The sequence below is a fragment of the Chionomys nivalis genome, chromosome 3 (genome assembly GCF_950005125.1).
Source record: "Chionomys nivalis chromosome 3, mChiNiv1.1, whole genome shotgun sequence".
NCBI classification, from domain to species: Eukaryota; Metazoa; Chordata; class Mammalia; order Rodentia; family Cricetidae; genus Chionomys; species Chionomys nivalis.
Window position 1 is genome coordinate 76,730,882 of NC_080088.1, and position 16,887 is coordinate 76,747,768.

Consider the following 16,887-nt stretch of genomic DNA (forward strand, 5'->3'; position numbering starts at 1 on the left):
CATGTTCAAACTGGTGGCTCTGTTGGGGGGACTGAAACTTTTAGGGCTTGGCTGGTGGCAGGAAATCACTAGGTTTTAGTCTAGTCCTACCTCTGCTCGCTCTGTTTCCTTATCTCCCTTAATGTGAAGTGTAGATGAACGCGATAAAGTGATAAAGTAGTCCCACACTAGCTCAGAATTGAGTATAATAAAGGGTTTTTAATTTGGGATAGATTTATAGATTAGCAATCCTCTCCACAAGAGGGGAACAGGAACCGAATCCAGCAGCAGAGAGAGAGAGAGGGAGAGAGGGAGGGGGGAGTGGAGGTGGAGGAAAAGGAAGAAGGAGAGAGCACAGTTTTACACCTGTTTTTTTATAGTACCCAAGGCCATGCCCAAAGTGGTCCGGCATCTCAAAGGCTATTGGCTGAAGGAATTCCCCCAGCAGTGGAGTGTGAGCCAAATAAACCTTTTTAAGTTGTTTATCTCAGGATTTAGTCACTGTAATGAGGAAAACATAGGCACTTTCATATAAAACCAGACTCATAACATGAACCAGCAATGGTGATCTTTATTCTTTATATTTATTTTTTTGAGACAGGGGTTATCTGTGTAGCTCTGGCTGTCCTGGAACTCTGTAGCTCTGTAGACCAGCTTTCTGGCCTTGAATTTAGAGATCTGTCTGCCTTTGCCATCTGGGATTAAAGGCATGTGCTCCACCGCCCGACTTTGTTCTTCATATCTGCACAGAAACATACACAGAGATGTCATATTATCCTGGAAAAAAACCACTCAGAAAGCTATTGTCTATGTTTATTCAGACTGCTGTAACAAATTACTGTCAAGTGAATGGCCTATAAACAACAGAAACATTTCTCCAAGTGCTAGAGAGATCCTGAGAAACATTAGTTCAAATCATTGATAGATTCAGTGATTGATGGTTCCTGTTTCTTGATTCTTCCTCACACATTAAAAAGGACATGTCAGCTCTCTGGGGTCTCTTTCATAGGGACTCCACATCCTGACATGGCATGCATGGGCAGGTATATATATACCAGTGTGGGAGGTTTTGATACTAGAGATTGAACTAGGGCCCTTGACATGTTCTGCCACTGATCATAGTCCTGATGATTTTATTATTAGTGTGTGTGCAAGAGAACAAATGAGTTAGAGAGTAGGGGACATAGTTGCTATAGCACATGGAATTTTATGAAGTCAGTTTTCTCTTTCCACCATATGGTTCTGAGGTTCTAACTGAAATTGTCAGGTTTGTGCTGCAAGTATCTTTACTCACTGAACCATCTCATCAGCTCGCTCATGATTTGTTTTTAATGGGTGAATTTGGGGACATACACGTATGACTCAAGTTCTAAGATATAACTATGCAAAACCCATAAAATGAATAACTTTCAGTGGTAAACCTAATAGGAGCTATAGCCTCCAAGTGATACAGAAGTGCAGTGTAGGTAGGTCCATGGATGGTAACATTTTACTCTGTTAATGAAGAATCTTAATAGTGAGGGAAGAGTTGCATATTGAGAGGAAATTAGGTCTCTGGGTTTTTCCCCCACTACTTTCAGCTTTACTGTTTAAGCTGCTCTAAAAAAGAAAAAAAAAAAAAAAAAACCAGTCTGCTTTTCTTATTTGTTTCTACTGCTGGAAAGAGTCTCTATGGCCAAGGCAACTTATAGGAGAATAAGTTTATTGGGGCTTACAGTTCTAGTGAGTGCGTCGTGACCATCATGGGAGCAAGGCTGCAGGCAGGCAGGGTGGGCAGGGGGTAGGCATTGGAGCAGTAACTGAGACTTTACATCTGATTCACAAGCATAAGGCAGAAGGAGAGATAACTGGGGATGGCATGGGCTTTTGAAAGCTCAAAGCCCATCCATAGTGACACAGCTAACCCAACAAGGCCATACATACCTCCCATTCTTTTCCCGACAGTTCTACCAACTATTCAGACCAAACATTTAACTTGAGTCCATGGGGACCTTCATTCAAACCACCACACTACTGAAAAAATAAGGCTATTGTGACATTGACTTCGGACCTTTTTGAAGTTTACCGAACATCTTACCTAGAAATACTGGTTGGTTGTTGGATTACCTTTTGTATGACAGGCCTTCAGTTGATGTACCATTGGGAATAATTAATGAAAAGTTAATGCAGCCCTGACTTGGCCATAGGTATATGGATTACAATATCTTCATTTTGATCTGTTTCCCCCTCTTTTTTTCTTTTAGGACAACCCTCCATATGACAAGGGGGCCTTCAGAATTGAAATCAACTTTCCAGCAGAGTACCCATTCAAACCACCCAAGATCACATTTAAAACCAAGATCTACCACCCTAACATTGATGAGAAGGGGCAGGTCTGTCTGCCGGTAATTAGTGCTGAAAACTGGAAGCCAGCCACCAAAACCGACCAAGGTGAGCCACGCACCTTTCTTCTTGTTGCCTTAGAAGGGACTCTTTTCTGCTAATGGGTGCTCGAAGGTTCTCTAAAACCCTGTCAGGCAGAGTTGAAAGAAATAATGCCATAGCAACTCAAGTGCATGTAGAAGTACTGCTGAGACCCCCCCATCCTGTGGGGCTGCCTGCTCTCAGCTGAAGTGTCAACTGCATGGGCACTGGCCTGGGGTGGTAAAGGATTCTGATATTGCCTAGATGGGAAGGTGAGGATGGTGGATGCACACAACAGTTAGCTTTTGAGATCACTTAGAAGAAAGGTTAGTGAGGACATTCCAGACTAACAAAAGGACTTACGCCAAGTCCTGTAGCTCCCAGTAGGTGGTTTGGGGGTTCAGGACAAGACAGTCAGATTTGGGTGCTTGGGTGGAAAGCACATAGTTGACTGCAGTGTCTGATTCTTAGAATTAGATGCTCATTTTCTTAGAAAAGTATTTTATTCTGTGTCACAATTGTTCTCCGTGTTGTCCCTTTCTTGCTACTTCCAGTAGACTTTGCTTGGATTTTGTCTAGTATTAGTCATATACTTACTTAGATTTTATGGAACAGGTCTTGCCATAAGCTTTCACATTGTCCTGGAACTTGCTCTGTAGAGCAGGCTGGCCTCAAACTCATGATGCTTCTACTTAAACCTCCAGAGTGATTACATGAGTGCACCGCCACACCTGGTTCCAGTTTTTATTAATTCCAGACTTGCTTTTTGAAATTCTAATTTCGTATTTTTGGTGGCTTTCTACTAAGTAATTAATTGAAGCAGTGTAACATTAGGTTAGATTCCAGTGAGTGAATGGAGGTGGTGTTCGTGAGATTGCAGGTGGCTTTTCCTTACTGGTGGAAGCCCTGGAAGATAGAGAAACCTGACTATCAGGTTCCTGCAGTTCGAAGGAGCAGATGCTAGATGTCTAATCAGAGAGTAGTTTCTAGCAGGATTCACCTTCACAGTGCATGAAAGCACTGCTGTTTAGGACAATGTGACTGAATTCTCAGCTCTAGTGGCCTGATTATTTTCCTGTACAGTCTCTTAGCTCTGTGTTGGAATCTGACCTTCATTGTGTCAGTAATACAACTTCCAGAGACTAGGCTGAGTTGAGTCCCTACTCAGTCACCTCTACTCCAGGCCCTCGGACACTCACCAGTTTAGAGTCTCCTCCTTTACCTGAGAACTGATGGCATGAAGGCCAGGGCTAGGAGACTCTCAGGCCGTCCTATTTTATCTTCACATCTAGATACATAACCTGCTGCCATTTCAGGTTGGGGCTGTGCCTCCAAAGAGTCAGATAGGTTAAGACTAGTTTTTGGGTTTTCAAGACAGGGTTTCTCTATACGGCCATGGCTGACCTGGAACTCTCTCTGTAGACCAGGTTGGTCTCAAACTCACAGAGATCTACCTCCTCTGCCTCCTGAATGTTGGGATTAAACTCCCCTGTAGTTCCAGGTAGTTCTTTTATAAAATATTCTTATTTGTTATTAAGAATTTCGTTTCAAGTATAGTGACAGAATTATTGTTTTTGTGATTTGGGACAGCTTAGGACTTCTTCCTAGAAAACCAGTTGCTTGTTGTAGTCTTTGTAACGTGACTTTGATTCTGTCCTCTCAATCAGTAATAGCACTCGATGCCATATTTTCCTATTTTCTGTTACCTGTGGCTGTATCATAACCCCTATTGAAACTCCAGCCATGGTTTGCAACTGGAAGCTGTTCCAGAGGACCTGGATTCAATTCCCATCACCCTTATGGTAGTTCACAACCGCTTGTAACTCCAGTTCCAGGGGCATGTCTTCTTCTGGCCTCCAAGGGTACTCTAATCGCATAAAAGTAGGGACTTGAGAGATGGCTCAGTAGATAAGAGCACTGACTGCTCTACCAGAGGGCCGAGGTTCAATTCCCAGCACCTGCATGGCAACTCACAGCTGTCTCTAGCTTTAGTTTCAGGAGATCTAACATCTTCACACAGAAATACATACAGTCGGGCTGGAGAGATAGTTCAGTGGTTAAGAGCATTGACTGTTCTTCCAGAGGACCTGAGTTCTATTCCCAGCAACCACATGGTGGCTCACAACCATCTGTAATGAGATCTGGTGCCCTCTTCTGACATGCAGGCATACATGGAGGAAGAATGTTGTATACATAATAAAAAATAAAAATCTTAAAAAAAAAAAAAAAAAAAAGAAATACATACAGTCAAAACACGAAGGCACATGAAATAATTATCTTTTTTTAAAAGTTAACTAATTGAGATAAAATGGAACAAGGCTTAAAGTAACAGTTTATTGCTCATTCTGTATATTGGTTGTCTCAAACAGGGGTGCTTATTCTTGGGATACTCTCATTGGAGGTAAATTGTCCCACTTGGCATCCTTCACATGTGTGGCAGTTGGTGCTGGCTGGGTACTTAGCTTTCTTTGTGTTGCTTATTTTCCATGAAGTGGGTTGGAACTCTTCATAGCAGTGGTGGAGCTCTAGTTGAAAGCAGAAGCAACAAGCTATTTACAAGTCTGTGTAGAGCTAGTACTATTATTATTGTGTCCCTTCTGGCTCCTATTGGCCAAACAAGTACAGTCTTGAACAGGGAAGTAGACTGAGTCTTAAAGGAGTTGAGGCAGGATATTGAGGGTGGGAGAGGTGGGTACACAGGCAGAGGAGGAGCCACTGGCACTGAGTTCCTTACTGTCTCTACATGCTTTTTTTTTTTGTCTTCTTCTTTTAAATGTGTTTGCTTGCCTGAATGTATATCTGTGCACTATATGCATGCAGTGTTGAGGTTGGAAAATGGCATCAAATCCCCTGGGACTGGAGTTACAAATGCTTATGTAATGCCATATGAGTTCTAAGGAACTAGGTCCTCTCTCCAGCCTCGGTCTCTCTACATACTTATGTGTGTGGCACTAATGTGGCCACATGGCAGATGCTATTGTGTTCATTGTCTTTTGTTTGTCCTATTTCCTGACTCCGTTCCAGCCATCACCATCTTTATCATCTTGTTTTTAAATGTCTTGCAGTTCTGCATTTCCTAAAGTTGTGAAGTGAATGCATCACTTGTTCCTTAATAGCATCTGCTTGTGGTTTCATGTCAGTCATCCACCATATACAGCCTTTTGTTGATCTCTAGATTCTCTTAAAGAGTTTTTCTATTTAGAGAGCATCAAAGTTGTGTTGTGTTATTATGCTTATGCCTTCGTGTATGTCTGCACATTGTGCATGCCTGGTATTTAGAGAGGCCACAAGGGAGTGTTAGATCCCCTCAAGCTAGAGCTGCCATCTAGGTGCTGGGAGTAGAACCCAGATCCTCTGGAGGAGCAGCCAGTGTTCTTAACCACTGAGCCATCATGTTCTCCTGTCCCTCTAAGTTGTGTTTTATTAGGTATGGAAAATAAAAATGATAAGATTGGGGGCTGGAGAAATGGCTCAGTAGTTAAGAGCATTTGTGCTTCCAGAGGACCTTGGTTCATTTCCCAGCATACATATGGTGGCCACCAACCATCTTTAGCTATAGTTGCAAGAGATCCAGTGCCCCCTCAGGCATCCATAAACACTATATACTCACAGTGCTCAGACATATGCAGGAAGAATACCCATACACATAAAATAAAAATAGATAATTCTTTTTTAAAAAGAAAAGAAAGTTAAGACTGTTGACAGGAAAGTTAAAATGTTCTTAGTATGGGAGCTGGAGAGATGACTCAGTAGTTTTTTTTTTTTTTTTTTTTTTTGGTTTTTCGAGACAGGGTTTCTCTGTAGCTTTGGAGCCTGGCCTGGAACTAGCTCTTGTAGACCAGGCTGGTCTCGAACTCACAGAGATCCGCCTGCCTCTGCCTCACAGCTCTAAGGCATCTGATACAGATCCCCAAGGTCACCTGCACAAATGTGTGCATTCTAACACGAAGACACAAATTAAACATAGTGGAAAAGCAACATAAAAAAAAAAAAAAAAAAGCTCTTGTGATCCAGCAGGTCAACTTTGAGTTGTATATGCCCCCTGAAATGAAAGCATGGATCCATACAAACATTTTTATTAAGTGCATCTGTGTGCATGAGTGTATGTCGCAGCATGCATGTGGAGGTCAGAAGACGACTTAAGGGAGTCGGTTCTCTCCTTACCCGTGGGAATGCCAGGATTCAAGCTTGGAGGAAAAGCTTTTATCTGGCAAGCAAGCACCCCTCTGTCCTGAAACACTTGTATTACTGTTTGTTGCGCTAGGCACAGAGGAGAAGCAACTCAAATGGATATGCACACTGTGGTATCTAGTCTGCTTTCTATTGCTGGGACAAAGACTTCGTGACCAAAAGCAACTTGGGGAGGAAAGGGTTTGTTTCAGTTTACAGTTTATAATCCGTTATGAAGGGATATCAGAGTAGGAACCTGGAGGGTAGAACTGAAGCAGAAGTCAGGGGTGGTGGCACACACCTTTGGTCCTAGTACTCTAGAGGCAGAGGTGGATGGATTTCTGAGTTCCAGGACAGCCAGGGCTACCCAGAGAAATGGTTTCAAAAAAATTAAAAAATAAAAAGAATTGAGGTACATAGAAGCATACTGCTTACTGGCTTGCTCTTTGTGGCTTGCTCAGTTTGCTTTCTTATAGAATTCAGCACCTGCCCAGGAGTGGCACAGCCCACAGTGAGTGGGTTCTCCTATATCAACCATTAATCAGAAAAAGGCTTTAGGGCTGGAAAGATGGCTCAGCGGTTAAGAGCACTGGCTGCTCTTCCAGAGGACGTGTGTTCAATTTCCAGCTCCCACTTGGCAGCTCACAACTGTCTGTAACTCAAGTTCCAAGGGATCTGACACTTTCATACCAACGCATATAAAATAAAGTTAATTAAATCATTTTTAGAACAAGAAAATGCTCTATAGACTTGCCTACAAGTCAATCTGGTGGAAACATTTTCTCTGCTGAAGTTCTCTTCCCAGATGAACCTGGCAAAACCCACTGTGGAATTTCTGTATAGTGACATACTGTGTAGCCATTAAAAAAATGTATAGATTCATGGTAGAAGATATACAAACTTTTAAAATACTGTGTTACACAAAACAATTACTCACAAAAAGACTACATGGCAATGTGATTTTGTCTACAGTTTATGGATTCTGACTATGTAGCCCAGGCTGGCTTCAGGCTAAGAACCTTCTTATCTTAGGCTTTTTTTTTCCCCTTCAAGACAGGGTTTCTTTGTGTAGCACTGGCTGTCCTGGAACTCCCTTTGTAGACCAGGCTGGCCGTGAACTCACAGAGATCTGCCTGCCTCTGCCTCCCAAGTGCTGGGATTAAAGACGTGCGTCACCACTGCTTGTCTTATGCTTTGAAGTGAACTAATTTCAGCTGTGATGCCGTCACATCTAGTTGAAGAGTATGAATTTGGGAATTTGTATGCTTTATAATTGCTCAGTCGATACAGCACTTTTCTGTGTAAATCCTGTCTTCCTGTAGTTCCTCTAAGATGTGCTCATTGGTCACAGACAGGTGCAGCTTCATAATATGTTTTTTCTTTCTCATGATTAAAAGTGCCCTAACTGAGCAAAGTGTGTCATACCAGACCAGAGTCAGGACCCACCACCCACAAGTGCCTGGAGAGGTGCCCCTGTGCCTGGAGAGGTGCCCCTGTGCACAGACACATATAGATGGGAGCAGGCCTGCTGTCTCTAGAGCCCAGGGGAATGGGGTTGACAAGGGCCAGATGTTCTGTGCTGCAGACAATGATGTATAATGGCCGTGTTTTGAGTGAGTGAGTTTATTAAGTGTGCAGCAAGCCAGAGAAAAAGAATAAATAGTGCTAGTTGGGAGGTGCACACCCTTAGTCCCAGAACTTGGGAGGCAGAGGTGGGGAATCTGTAAGTCTAAGCCAACCTGGCTACTTAGTGAGTTTCAGGCCAGCTAGGGCTGTATAGTTGAGACCCTGTTTAGAAACATCAGGGGATAGCTAGTATGACACCTACATGGGTGTGTGTGTGTGTCATTTTTTAAAAAACATTATTTCTTTATTGATTCTTTGGGAACTTCATATCATAAACACAAATTCTACTCACCTTCCAGTCCCTCCATATCCTCCCTTCACCCCCAAAAGAAAAATTTAAAAATCAAACCAAAACAAAACATACACAGGAATAAAACAACACTCTCCCCCCCAAGAAAAAAAAACCCTCTTCACTTCTACATCTTTCCTGCCTTTCTGACACCTTTTCATTTACCCTGGTAGCATCCGGAACACTGTGTCAGGGAATAAACCCTTTTGTCCAGTTGGCTTTACTAGCACATGTTCACTGCAATGAATCATTGGTCTACTTCAGGGCCTCTGGTTTCTGGCAGGGGTGTCCTTCTTTAAAGGTAGCCAGTTGGAGTCTGCAAGAGAGAGTCCCAGGCAGAGCAGTCTCCTCAGGTGAGATTTCCATATAAAAGAACAAATAGCAGATACAGAAAACATCAAACATCAAAACATCGCTGATGAGCCGGGCGTTGGTGGCGCACGCCTTTAATCCCAGCACTCGGGAGGCAGAGGCAGGCGGATCTCTGTGAGTTCGAGCCCAGCCTGGTCTACAAGAGCTAGTTCCAGAACAGGCTCCAAAGCTACAGAGAAACCCTGTCTCGAAAAACCAAAAAAAAAAAAAAAAAACATCGCTGATGGATGGGAAGTTGTATCAGCTAGAGTTTCTAATTGAGCTTTCTTTCCATGGTTGAGTTTTTCATGGCTGAACTTCCAACTCTCCACCTCCTTCCCATCGCAGGCATTTTTATATCATGAGATAAACAGTAGTAACTTGTGTTGGAAATTCTTCACCTTCTAGCTGTTGACAAGGGCATGGTGTGTTTACTCTTAGGCTGTTTTGTTGTTCTCTGCTCCCTGTTACTGAGTACTACAATATATCCTTAGATAAGGAACCTTGGAAAACACTTGACATAATCATGCTTGGTTCTGAAATTAGAGGGGCTGACTACCCCTCTTCCAGAGCCAGTTTTTCAATTCAAAACAACATATGACAATTTACCAAGAGAATGTACATTCCACTAAGTTTCAGGCCTGGAAGGCCTCTCTGAAGCTGGGGATTGGTTAGCTGTTTGTTAGCTATTGTCGTCTGTCTTCGGATAACAGAAGGGTTGAGTTCGGGTGGTCAGAATAAACAGACGGCTGCTTTGTCTTAGCACATTGTGGGCATGGGATATAGCTCACTTGGGACAGGACCAACCTTACCTTCATAAAGCCCTAACTCCAGAGCACCAGATAGAGTGGCACTGGGCTCTACCCCCAACACTCAGCAGGGCCAGGATTTCAAGGTCATTCTCTGATATAGATCAGAAAGTGAGCAACCAGGGTTGAGTCAGTGTAGAGAAGGAAGCTTCTTTCCTGAGGTTAGTAACATCTTACCTGTGCTATTTCTGTTTTAACCCCAATGTCTTATCCTTCTTTTGGCAGTAATCCAGTCCCTCATAGCACTGGTGAACGACCCCCAGCCTGAGCACCCACTCCGGGCTGACCTAGCTGAAGAATACTCTAAGGACCGTAAAAAATTCTGTAAGAATGCTGAAGAGTTTACAAAGAAATATGGGGAAAAGCGACCTGTGGACTAAAATCTGCCATGAGTGATTCCAGCAAGTTTGAGCAGAGCCCCCGAGCAGTGCATTCAGATACCCCGCAAAGCAGGACTCTGTGGAAAATTGACACGTGCCACCACCTGGCGTCCGCTTGTGGCAGTTACTAACTTTCTACAGTTTTCTTAATCAAAAGTGGTCTAGGTAACCTGTAAAGAAGGATTAAAAAATTCAGATGTTCTAGTTCTGCTTGCTTTGTTTTAAAAATCACTGCTTTAGTCTACTTCGAAAGAATGCCATTTCTTTTCTTGCCCAGACTCAAAGTTACTGTTAGCCCAGAAATTTTTTTAAAAAAGTTGTGATTCCCTCTCCCCATCACCTTCTTCTTTTTCAATCCCACTTCCACAGACCAAGGCCCCAGCTCCCCACAGAAGCAGCAGCCCTTCTCCTGTGCCACACTGCCTGTGGGTGATAGCTCAAATCCCCTAATGCCATCTTAGTAATGTACTTACAAAAGATTATAAAACAATATCAACCTCCCCCCCCAAAGAATGTCTGTGCAAAGGGAAGCTGCTTTTACATAAAATCTTAGCAAAATGTTTCCACAGTAACAGACTCAATGGGCAGACCCCACACTCTCAACCCGTGGTCAGGCTGTCTTTGTAGAGAACCCTGCAATACCAGGTTTGTGGTGACCTTGGAGGGAGGGTCTGCCAGCAGAGAATGCCGCGCACTTGTGTGATGAATTCTCTCCAGTCAGCAGCCCTCCTTGCAGCTGTGGTAGACGACCTGCTGGTTATCCCAGGCAAAGCAAAAGCCAGAATATTCTTTTGAAATCTCAAGCTTCTCCACCACCAAGCTCTGCTGAGATGTGCCAAGGAGCCCCCACTCCTCAGCACAGTAGGCCACCACTGTCGTTCTCCGCATGGTTTGCATCTTGTGGGAATTAGCATTGGTGGCTTCTGCTTTGTAACCAGCTGCCCCTTCCTCAGAGCAGCTGCTGGTGCAGCCCAGGAACAGGACGGCTTTTCCCTCCCTCTGGATTCAGCCTTTCCAGGGTCAAGCTCACTTGAAGCTCACTCAGTAATATCCTTTCAATGTGTTTTATATTGTTTCCATTGCCTTTTTTTGTAGAAATAAAATTTGACCTTAGAATTTATCATCAAATGAACTTTGTCAAGATTTGAATGTTAATGTCTTTTCAAGGCAAGTGGGACTGTCCTTGAAGCAGTAGTGACACCCTGAGGAAGCTGTTGGCCTGACTGCCTATGTTCACCAACTCTTTCTACTAGGGGTCTAGAGCCTGTGGAGAAGATTGCCTCGAGAAGTCTTGCTTTCTGTTTTAACCTTAGTTCTTCACCTTTAGGGCTACCTAAGGCGCACAAACTTGGAAGACAGCTCTGGGTTTTGCCTATGAACAAGGGAAACAGGTCCTCTCAGGCAGTGTAACACTATTTAGTTTTCCAAGTGTTTGGTTTCTGTGGTGCATAAATGAACTATGCTTTTAGTTCTAGGTGTGCATGGGGCAGGTTTCTGGAGACGTCCATGTGCCCAGGATGGTCAGAGTACTGGACCTGCATTTCTACGTCTGTCTCTTCATTGGCAGAAAAGTGACAATGGATCTTATTTCATTCACATTCAAATTTGTAATAAAATGCCAAATTCTGTCAGAAGTTGTCCAAACAAGCTACCATTTGTTCTTGTTGCTTTTCTGAATCTAGAGATAGTCCAACTGTCTCATTGCTTAGCTCTAGCTGCCTGTTGCCCCTTACTGCTCTCTGCTCACTATGGGAGGGTTCTCCTATGCTAGCAGCCCCTCTCAGGGACTCTCAGCCCCAGGATTGACAACCATGGCCTATCCTGGAAGCAGAGGCCTGGCTTGGAGTCAGTGGTGTCCCTCTGGGCTTGCATGCCTTGCTCTTTCCAGCCCTGCTGTGGAGCAGGCTTTGAGCAAGCTGGCAGGCAGCTCTGGCTGCTCGAAACTCAAGAGCTGGATCCTCTAGAAAAGGGGAGATATGTGGAGCAGCCAGCTACCCACCCATCCTTGACACAAGTTGGCTCAGGAATTCACATCCTCCCTGGTTCCTTGAAGTGCCCGGGTCTTGTCCTGCTCTTTCCATGATGGCAGAGAATAGACTTTCTAAGATGCTGTGACCCCATTCTGTCCTTAATAAAAATGTTCTCAGACACTAGTTTGGGTGTATGGGTTTCTTTGGGGATGGACATTGCTGGGAGCCTATGTTCTTGGAGACTAAAGAGAGTACTGTCTAGGCCTAGGCCCCTGATCATTTTCCTCCACTTGCCTGCCTCTAAGAGGCATACAGGTGCTTCTCTCTTGCCAGGTAGAAATAGGTGGGGCTGTCAACACTGGGAAAACTGCATGGATATCAAGGAGACTGACCGACACATGAGAAGTCACTTATCCTTGTAGCCCCAAGAAAATGTGAACTGCAGAGGTGAGGAGGATTTGATCAAAGGCATGAACTGAAGAGCACGCGCCACTGAGTTTTGAAAACAGCTACTAAGGCACTACAGCACCAGCCAGGCCTGTGACATGCAGGCACCAGATGCAGTCAGAATACTCTCTGGAACATCACTTTACTTTGGCTTCCAGACAGTCCTGGAGCACTGCTGGCTTTGAACTCACACAGTTCTCCTCCTCTCGGAGCCCACTTCACTATCCCTCCCTTCCTTGTTTCCCTTCAAATAAGTATTTAGTTCATAAGTCTCATACTCCCTGGATCCTGACTGTTACTGTAGCCAAGACTGAATAAGCTGAATAAGCAGATTCAGCTTTTGTTTGGGATGTCACTTCCTCTAGCCTTAAGAGATGTTTTCCCAGCCGTGCAGTGGTGGCGCATGCCTTTAATCCCAGCACTTGGGAGGCAGAGGCAAGCGGATCTCTGTGAGTTCCAGGCCAGTCTGGTCTACAAGAGCTAGTTCCAGGACAGGAACCAAAAGCTACGGAGAAACCCTGTCTTGAAAATCCCCCCCCCCAAAAAATAGATGTTTTCCCCACACACATGTTGTGCAGTCTAGTCTAGGGAGAAGTCAGTTTGATTTTTCCTGCACTGCCCACATCCTATGTGAGCAAACAGCACTACCCTCAGAGAGCAAAGTTGAGGAAGATTCTGACAGTACAACATGGTGCTCAGCCCAGGTCATTTCCTGGATGACTCAAGACAGCAGTCCTGGGAAACCAGACAGTACAGACCGCTTAGCCAGCGTCATGCTTAAGGTCCAGAAAAGGAAACTAGCTCTAGAGAACCTTCCTCTTCTCCAGTGTGGCCCAGATCATAGTGATTTGCCATCTGTAGGCTGGGGACTATCCCAGCAGAGCAGAACTCAGCAGAGCCTTCTCTCCTGAGCATTCGGGTGTCAGTCAGACTCCTGGGAGTCTTGTACTGGCCCTCCAGCCGGGCAGCCAGCAGAATGTTCCTGCACCACAGGAGCCAAGGTGAGGAGATGAATGGAACACAGCAGGGGGATCAAACTCAAAATTCTGGACCACAGGGTGTTGAACCTGCCCAAGTCAAGGTTGAGTAAGGTTATTATAGACTGAAGCCAATCAAGGGGAGGAGAAGGACAAGATCCCTTCAAGAAGTCATGCCTTGCCTTATCAGAGCTTACTTTCCAGGCCTCTCCCCACCCCCATTCCAGGATGGATGTAGGCTATGTCAGGTAAGTTTAAAGCCTTGCTTACAACCCCTACTTGTAAGTTTGTGGTGGGGCACAGAAAAGTTGACAGAAATCTTAGACAGCATGCATAAAACTCTGGGCTTACTCCTAAAAACCATGTAAACTGGGAGTGATGATGCACTCCGTAATCCCAGCATTGGGAAGTGTGTAAAAGTTCTTGTGTTTGCATCCCAGGACTGGTGGAAGGAAAAGACTCAACTCCTAAAAGTTGTCCTTCAACTGCCGCACACCTACATTCACACAATCCTATCATAGTAGTTTTAACCTGTTTGTGTTCTAACTGCAGGAAACAGACTGAAAGAGGCTCTGTAAGCTTGTATAGGAGGGTGTACATGTTGTCAGGAGAGGCAGTCTTCTGCAGAAGCGAGAAACTGGGATTCTAGCTACATCTGATATATGGATGCTCTACAGGCAAGGAGTAGGTGAGAAGATGGCGGAACACAGCCTTACACCATTTTGGAAGATGGAAAGGCAGATGGAATACCACATGATTTGTTTTTTGGTACTGGGTTTTTTTTTTTTTTTTTAAGTTTTCGAGACAGGATTTTTCTGTGGTTTTGGAGCCTGTCCTGGAACTAGCTCTTGTAGACCAGGCTGGTCTCGAACTCACAGAGATCCGCCTGCCTCTGCCTCCCAAGTGCTGGGATTAAAGGCGTGCGCCACCACCGCCCGGCGGTACTGGGTATTGAGCCTATAGTTTCACACGTGAAATCTAGGCCAACAACTGGGCTGTCTTGAGACTCATATCGCCAAGGATGACACTGAATTGATACTGCTGCCTCCACTTCCCAATGCTGGGATTACATGTGCTTGTTTGTGTTGAGCCCTCAGACAACCTCTTTTTAAATCAAAATTACAGTTACCATATGCCTCCCCAAAACACCCTAATGAGGATCTTTTGTTCCCCTCCCATGAAAAAAGAAAGAAATGGAAGCCTTGCTAGGGCACAGTGGTGTGTGCTTGCAGTCCCAGCTAGCAGAAGGTGATGGAGGAGGATCTCTTGAGCCCTGGAGTAGAAGGCTAGGCTGAGCAATGTGTTAAGACCCTCATTTCAAAAACAAAACACATATAGATCATGGTATGCATGCATGTACTTCCTCAACACAAACAAGCACATGTAATTTTTTACCTAAGGGATTTAAAACATGTAAGCATGAGCAAAATTAGAAAGTGAAGATTTTTGTTTGTTTCTGTTTTTATTTCCAAAACAAGGTTTCTCTGTGTAACAGTCCTGGCTGCCCTGGAACTCGCTTTGTAGACCAGGCTGGCCTCGAACTCACAGAGATCCGCCTGCCTCTGCCTCCCAAGTGCTGGAATTAAAGGTGTGCGTCACCACGGCCCGGCCCATTTTTGATATCTTGGTCTGAGCCTCTCTGTGCCTAATATTTCTGCGAAGGATACCTGGACACTTTATAAATCAGCCAAATCTGAAAGACATTATTTTATTAACACACCAACATTTCTCCACTGCTCCACTGAACAAGTGGTTGTAACTTGCACATGAATTGGCACCAAATGCTCATCAGACCCTAAGTCCAGATGTCTCTGACTAGCCCTGCCTGTCTGCAGGCAGGGCTGCCCAATACTACTCAGTCGCAAGGACCTGGTTTAGTGACTTGTCACTCTGTAAGCCAGACCCTGCTATAAGACCTGGTTCCAGGCTTTAGCCCTGGCCTTCCTCCACAGTGAGAGGCAGTTCGTAGCTGGCCTTTGGTGTCAGGGTGGGGAAGGCTTCAGGAAGGGCTCCAGAGTTGCCTCACAGGGAACCCCTTCCCCCGGCCTTTTGGAATCCAGGTCGTCTATGGCGCAGAGCTGCACACCATTCTGGGCCAGCCGAGCCCGCAGGGTAGGTGCCGTGAGGACATGCAGCTCATGCAGCCGCTCCCAAGAACAAGAGAAAGCATCGGGGCCCTCACCGCAGCCCCCTGCTGGAGGCACACTGGGGTATCCTGGGTGTGCCATCAGTTCGGCAGTCAGGGGGCGGCCAGCAGGGATATCTTCCAGGGCCCGCGCCAGTGACGCCAAGACTCGGTGAGCAGACATGTGCCGGCCACAAGTGCTCAGGCCCACAAAGGCATCGGTCCACCTGTGAGTGCCAGGATAGAGGTGTTGCCTGAGGACCGGCAGGGCTAGGCAGAGGGTGAAGCAGGACAGCAGATCAGTTCCTAACTTTGGACCTTTGGGGACCCGGCAGGGTTGGATGGGGTGGGGGAGGGCGGTGCTCACCGCAGGCCGTGGCGGGAGAAGGGGCCCATGGCGGCCCGGGCATCGCTCTCCACAGCGCAGGCGAAGGCACGCGCTGGTGCTTCCAGCCACGAGCAGCTGCCCACGCCGCGTTCCACTGGCAGCCGCGTGAAACGCACCCCGAACGCCTGCAGGGCCTCGGCGAACACCTGACACACGCCTGCTTAGAGGGGTGGGCTCAGCATCGACCTCCCACCAACCTAGGAAAGCAGCCCCCACCCCCACCCAGACCTGGACGCTTCAATCCGCGTACCTGGGAGCACGTGCACGTGCTGGTGCCCGTCCACGTGCGTGGGGGACCTGCCCAACAACTCCCGGAAGCGGTTGAGTTGAGCTTCTAGTTCCTCCCGCACCTGGAGGGGCACAGATACCTTGAGTTTCTGGAAGCAGCCACAAGCGAAGAGCTCCGTCTGGTGCCACGGTGTGACTGCTCCAGGGTTTGAACTAGCACTAGCAGCTTATCCAGCGCCCGCGTTTGCCCCAACGACTTCCATGATACCCTCTGGGCTGCACTTTGATCAGTATCCGCCTGTCTGCAGCCACGCCTCCGCACCTCAGGCAAAGCAACGTCTCCAGCCTCTAAGGCCTTCCGAAATCCCATCTTCCCAAGAAAGAAGCCTTCTGAGCTGAGGAGCGACGAGGCGGTGTGCCGGGCGGGACCCACAGGACGGCCCTCAGTCAGGTTGGCGTGGAGGCCCGTGGGAATGCTGTGCCTGCGGGCGGAGCGCGAGAGCAAGCATTGTCTGCCACAGACCGGGCAGCCCCCCAAACCTGCCCGTTCATGAAGGGGGCCTCCCTCACCTGCGGGCCAGCTCGGCCGCGCTCTCTGCGGCTGTGCCGTTGGCCAGCAGTGACACGCTGGTCACAGTTCCTGCCAGGAAGGCCTCCACGATGCCCTTATCGCGCCGCGGGCAGTAACCAAAGTCATCAGCTGTGACAACCAGCTGCACACGAGGCCAAGCCATAGCTGCCAAAC

At 46.3% G+C, this 16,887-nt stretch overlaps 2 protein-coding genes across 4 annotated transcripts in view; one reads left to right on the forward strand and one right to left on the reverse strand.

The window, feature by feature from the left end:
* Ube2l3 (ubiquitin conjugating enzyme E2 L3) overlaps positions 1-10,211 on the forward strand; it is a 50,815-nt gene extending 40,604 nt beyond the window's left edge. Inside the window, exons 3-4 of the mRNA XM_057765427.1 lie at positions 2,223-2,409; positions 9,853-10,211. Of these exons, the coding sequence (XP_057621410.1) occupies positions 2,223-2,409; positions 9,853-10,007 (342 nt within the window). The 3' untranslated portion in view covers positions 10,008-10,211. The remainder of the gene's footprint in view (positions 1-2,222; positions 2,410-9,852) is intronic.
* A 4,732-nt stretch (positions 10,212-14,943) lies between these two features.
* Ydjc (YdjC chitooligosaccharide deacetylase homolog) lies at positions 14,944-16,887 on the reverse strand. 3 transcript variants are annotated; one of them, XM_057765276.1, is made up of 5 exons: positions 16,713-16,887; positions 16,465-16,624; positions 16,165-16,264; positions 15,894-16,071; positions 14,944-15,753 (listed from the first exon to the last, which is right to left on the reverse strand). In XM_057765276.1, exons 1-5 carry the CDS (start codon positions 16,874-16,876, stop codon positions 15,384-15,386), a joined length of 972 nt encoding a protein of 323 aa, XP_057621259.1. In that variant the 5' UTR covers positions 16,877-16,887; the 3' UTR covers positions 14,944-15,383. The 3 variants fall into 3 exon arrangements, with proteins under 3 accessions (XP_057621259.1, XP_057621258.1, XP_057621260.1); XM_057765277.1 differs by having other exon boundaries at positions 15,435-15,753; positions 15,894-16,060; XM_057765275.1 differs by having other exon boundaries at positions 14,944-16,060.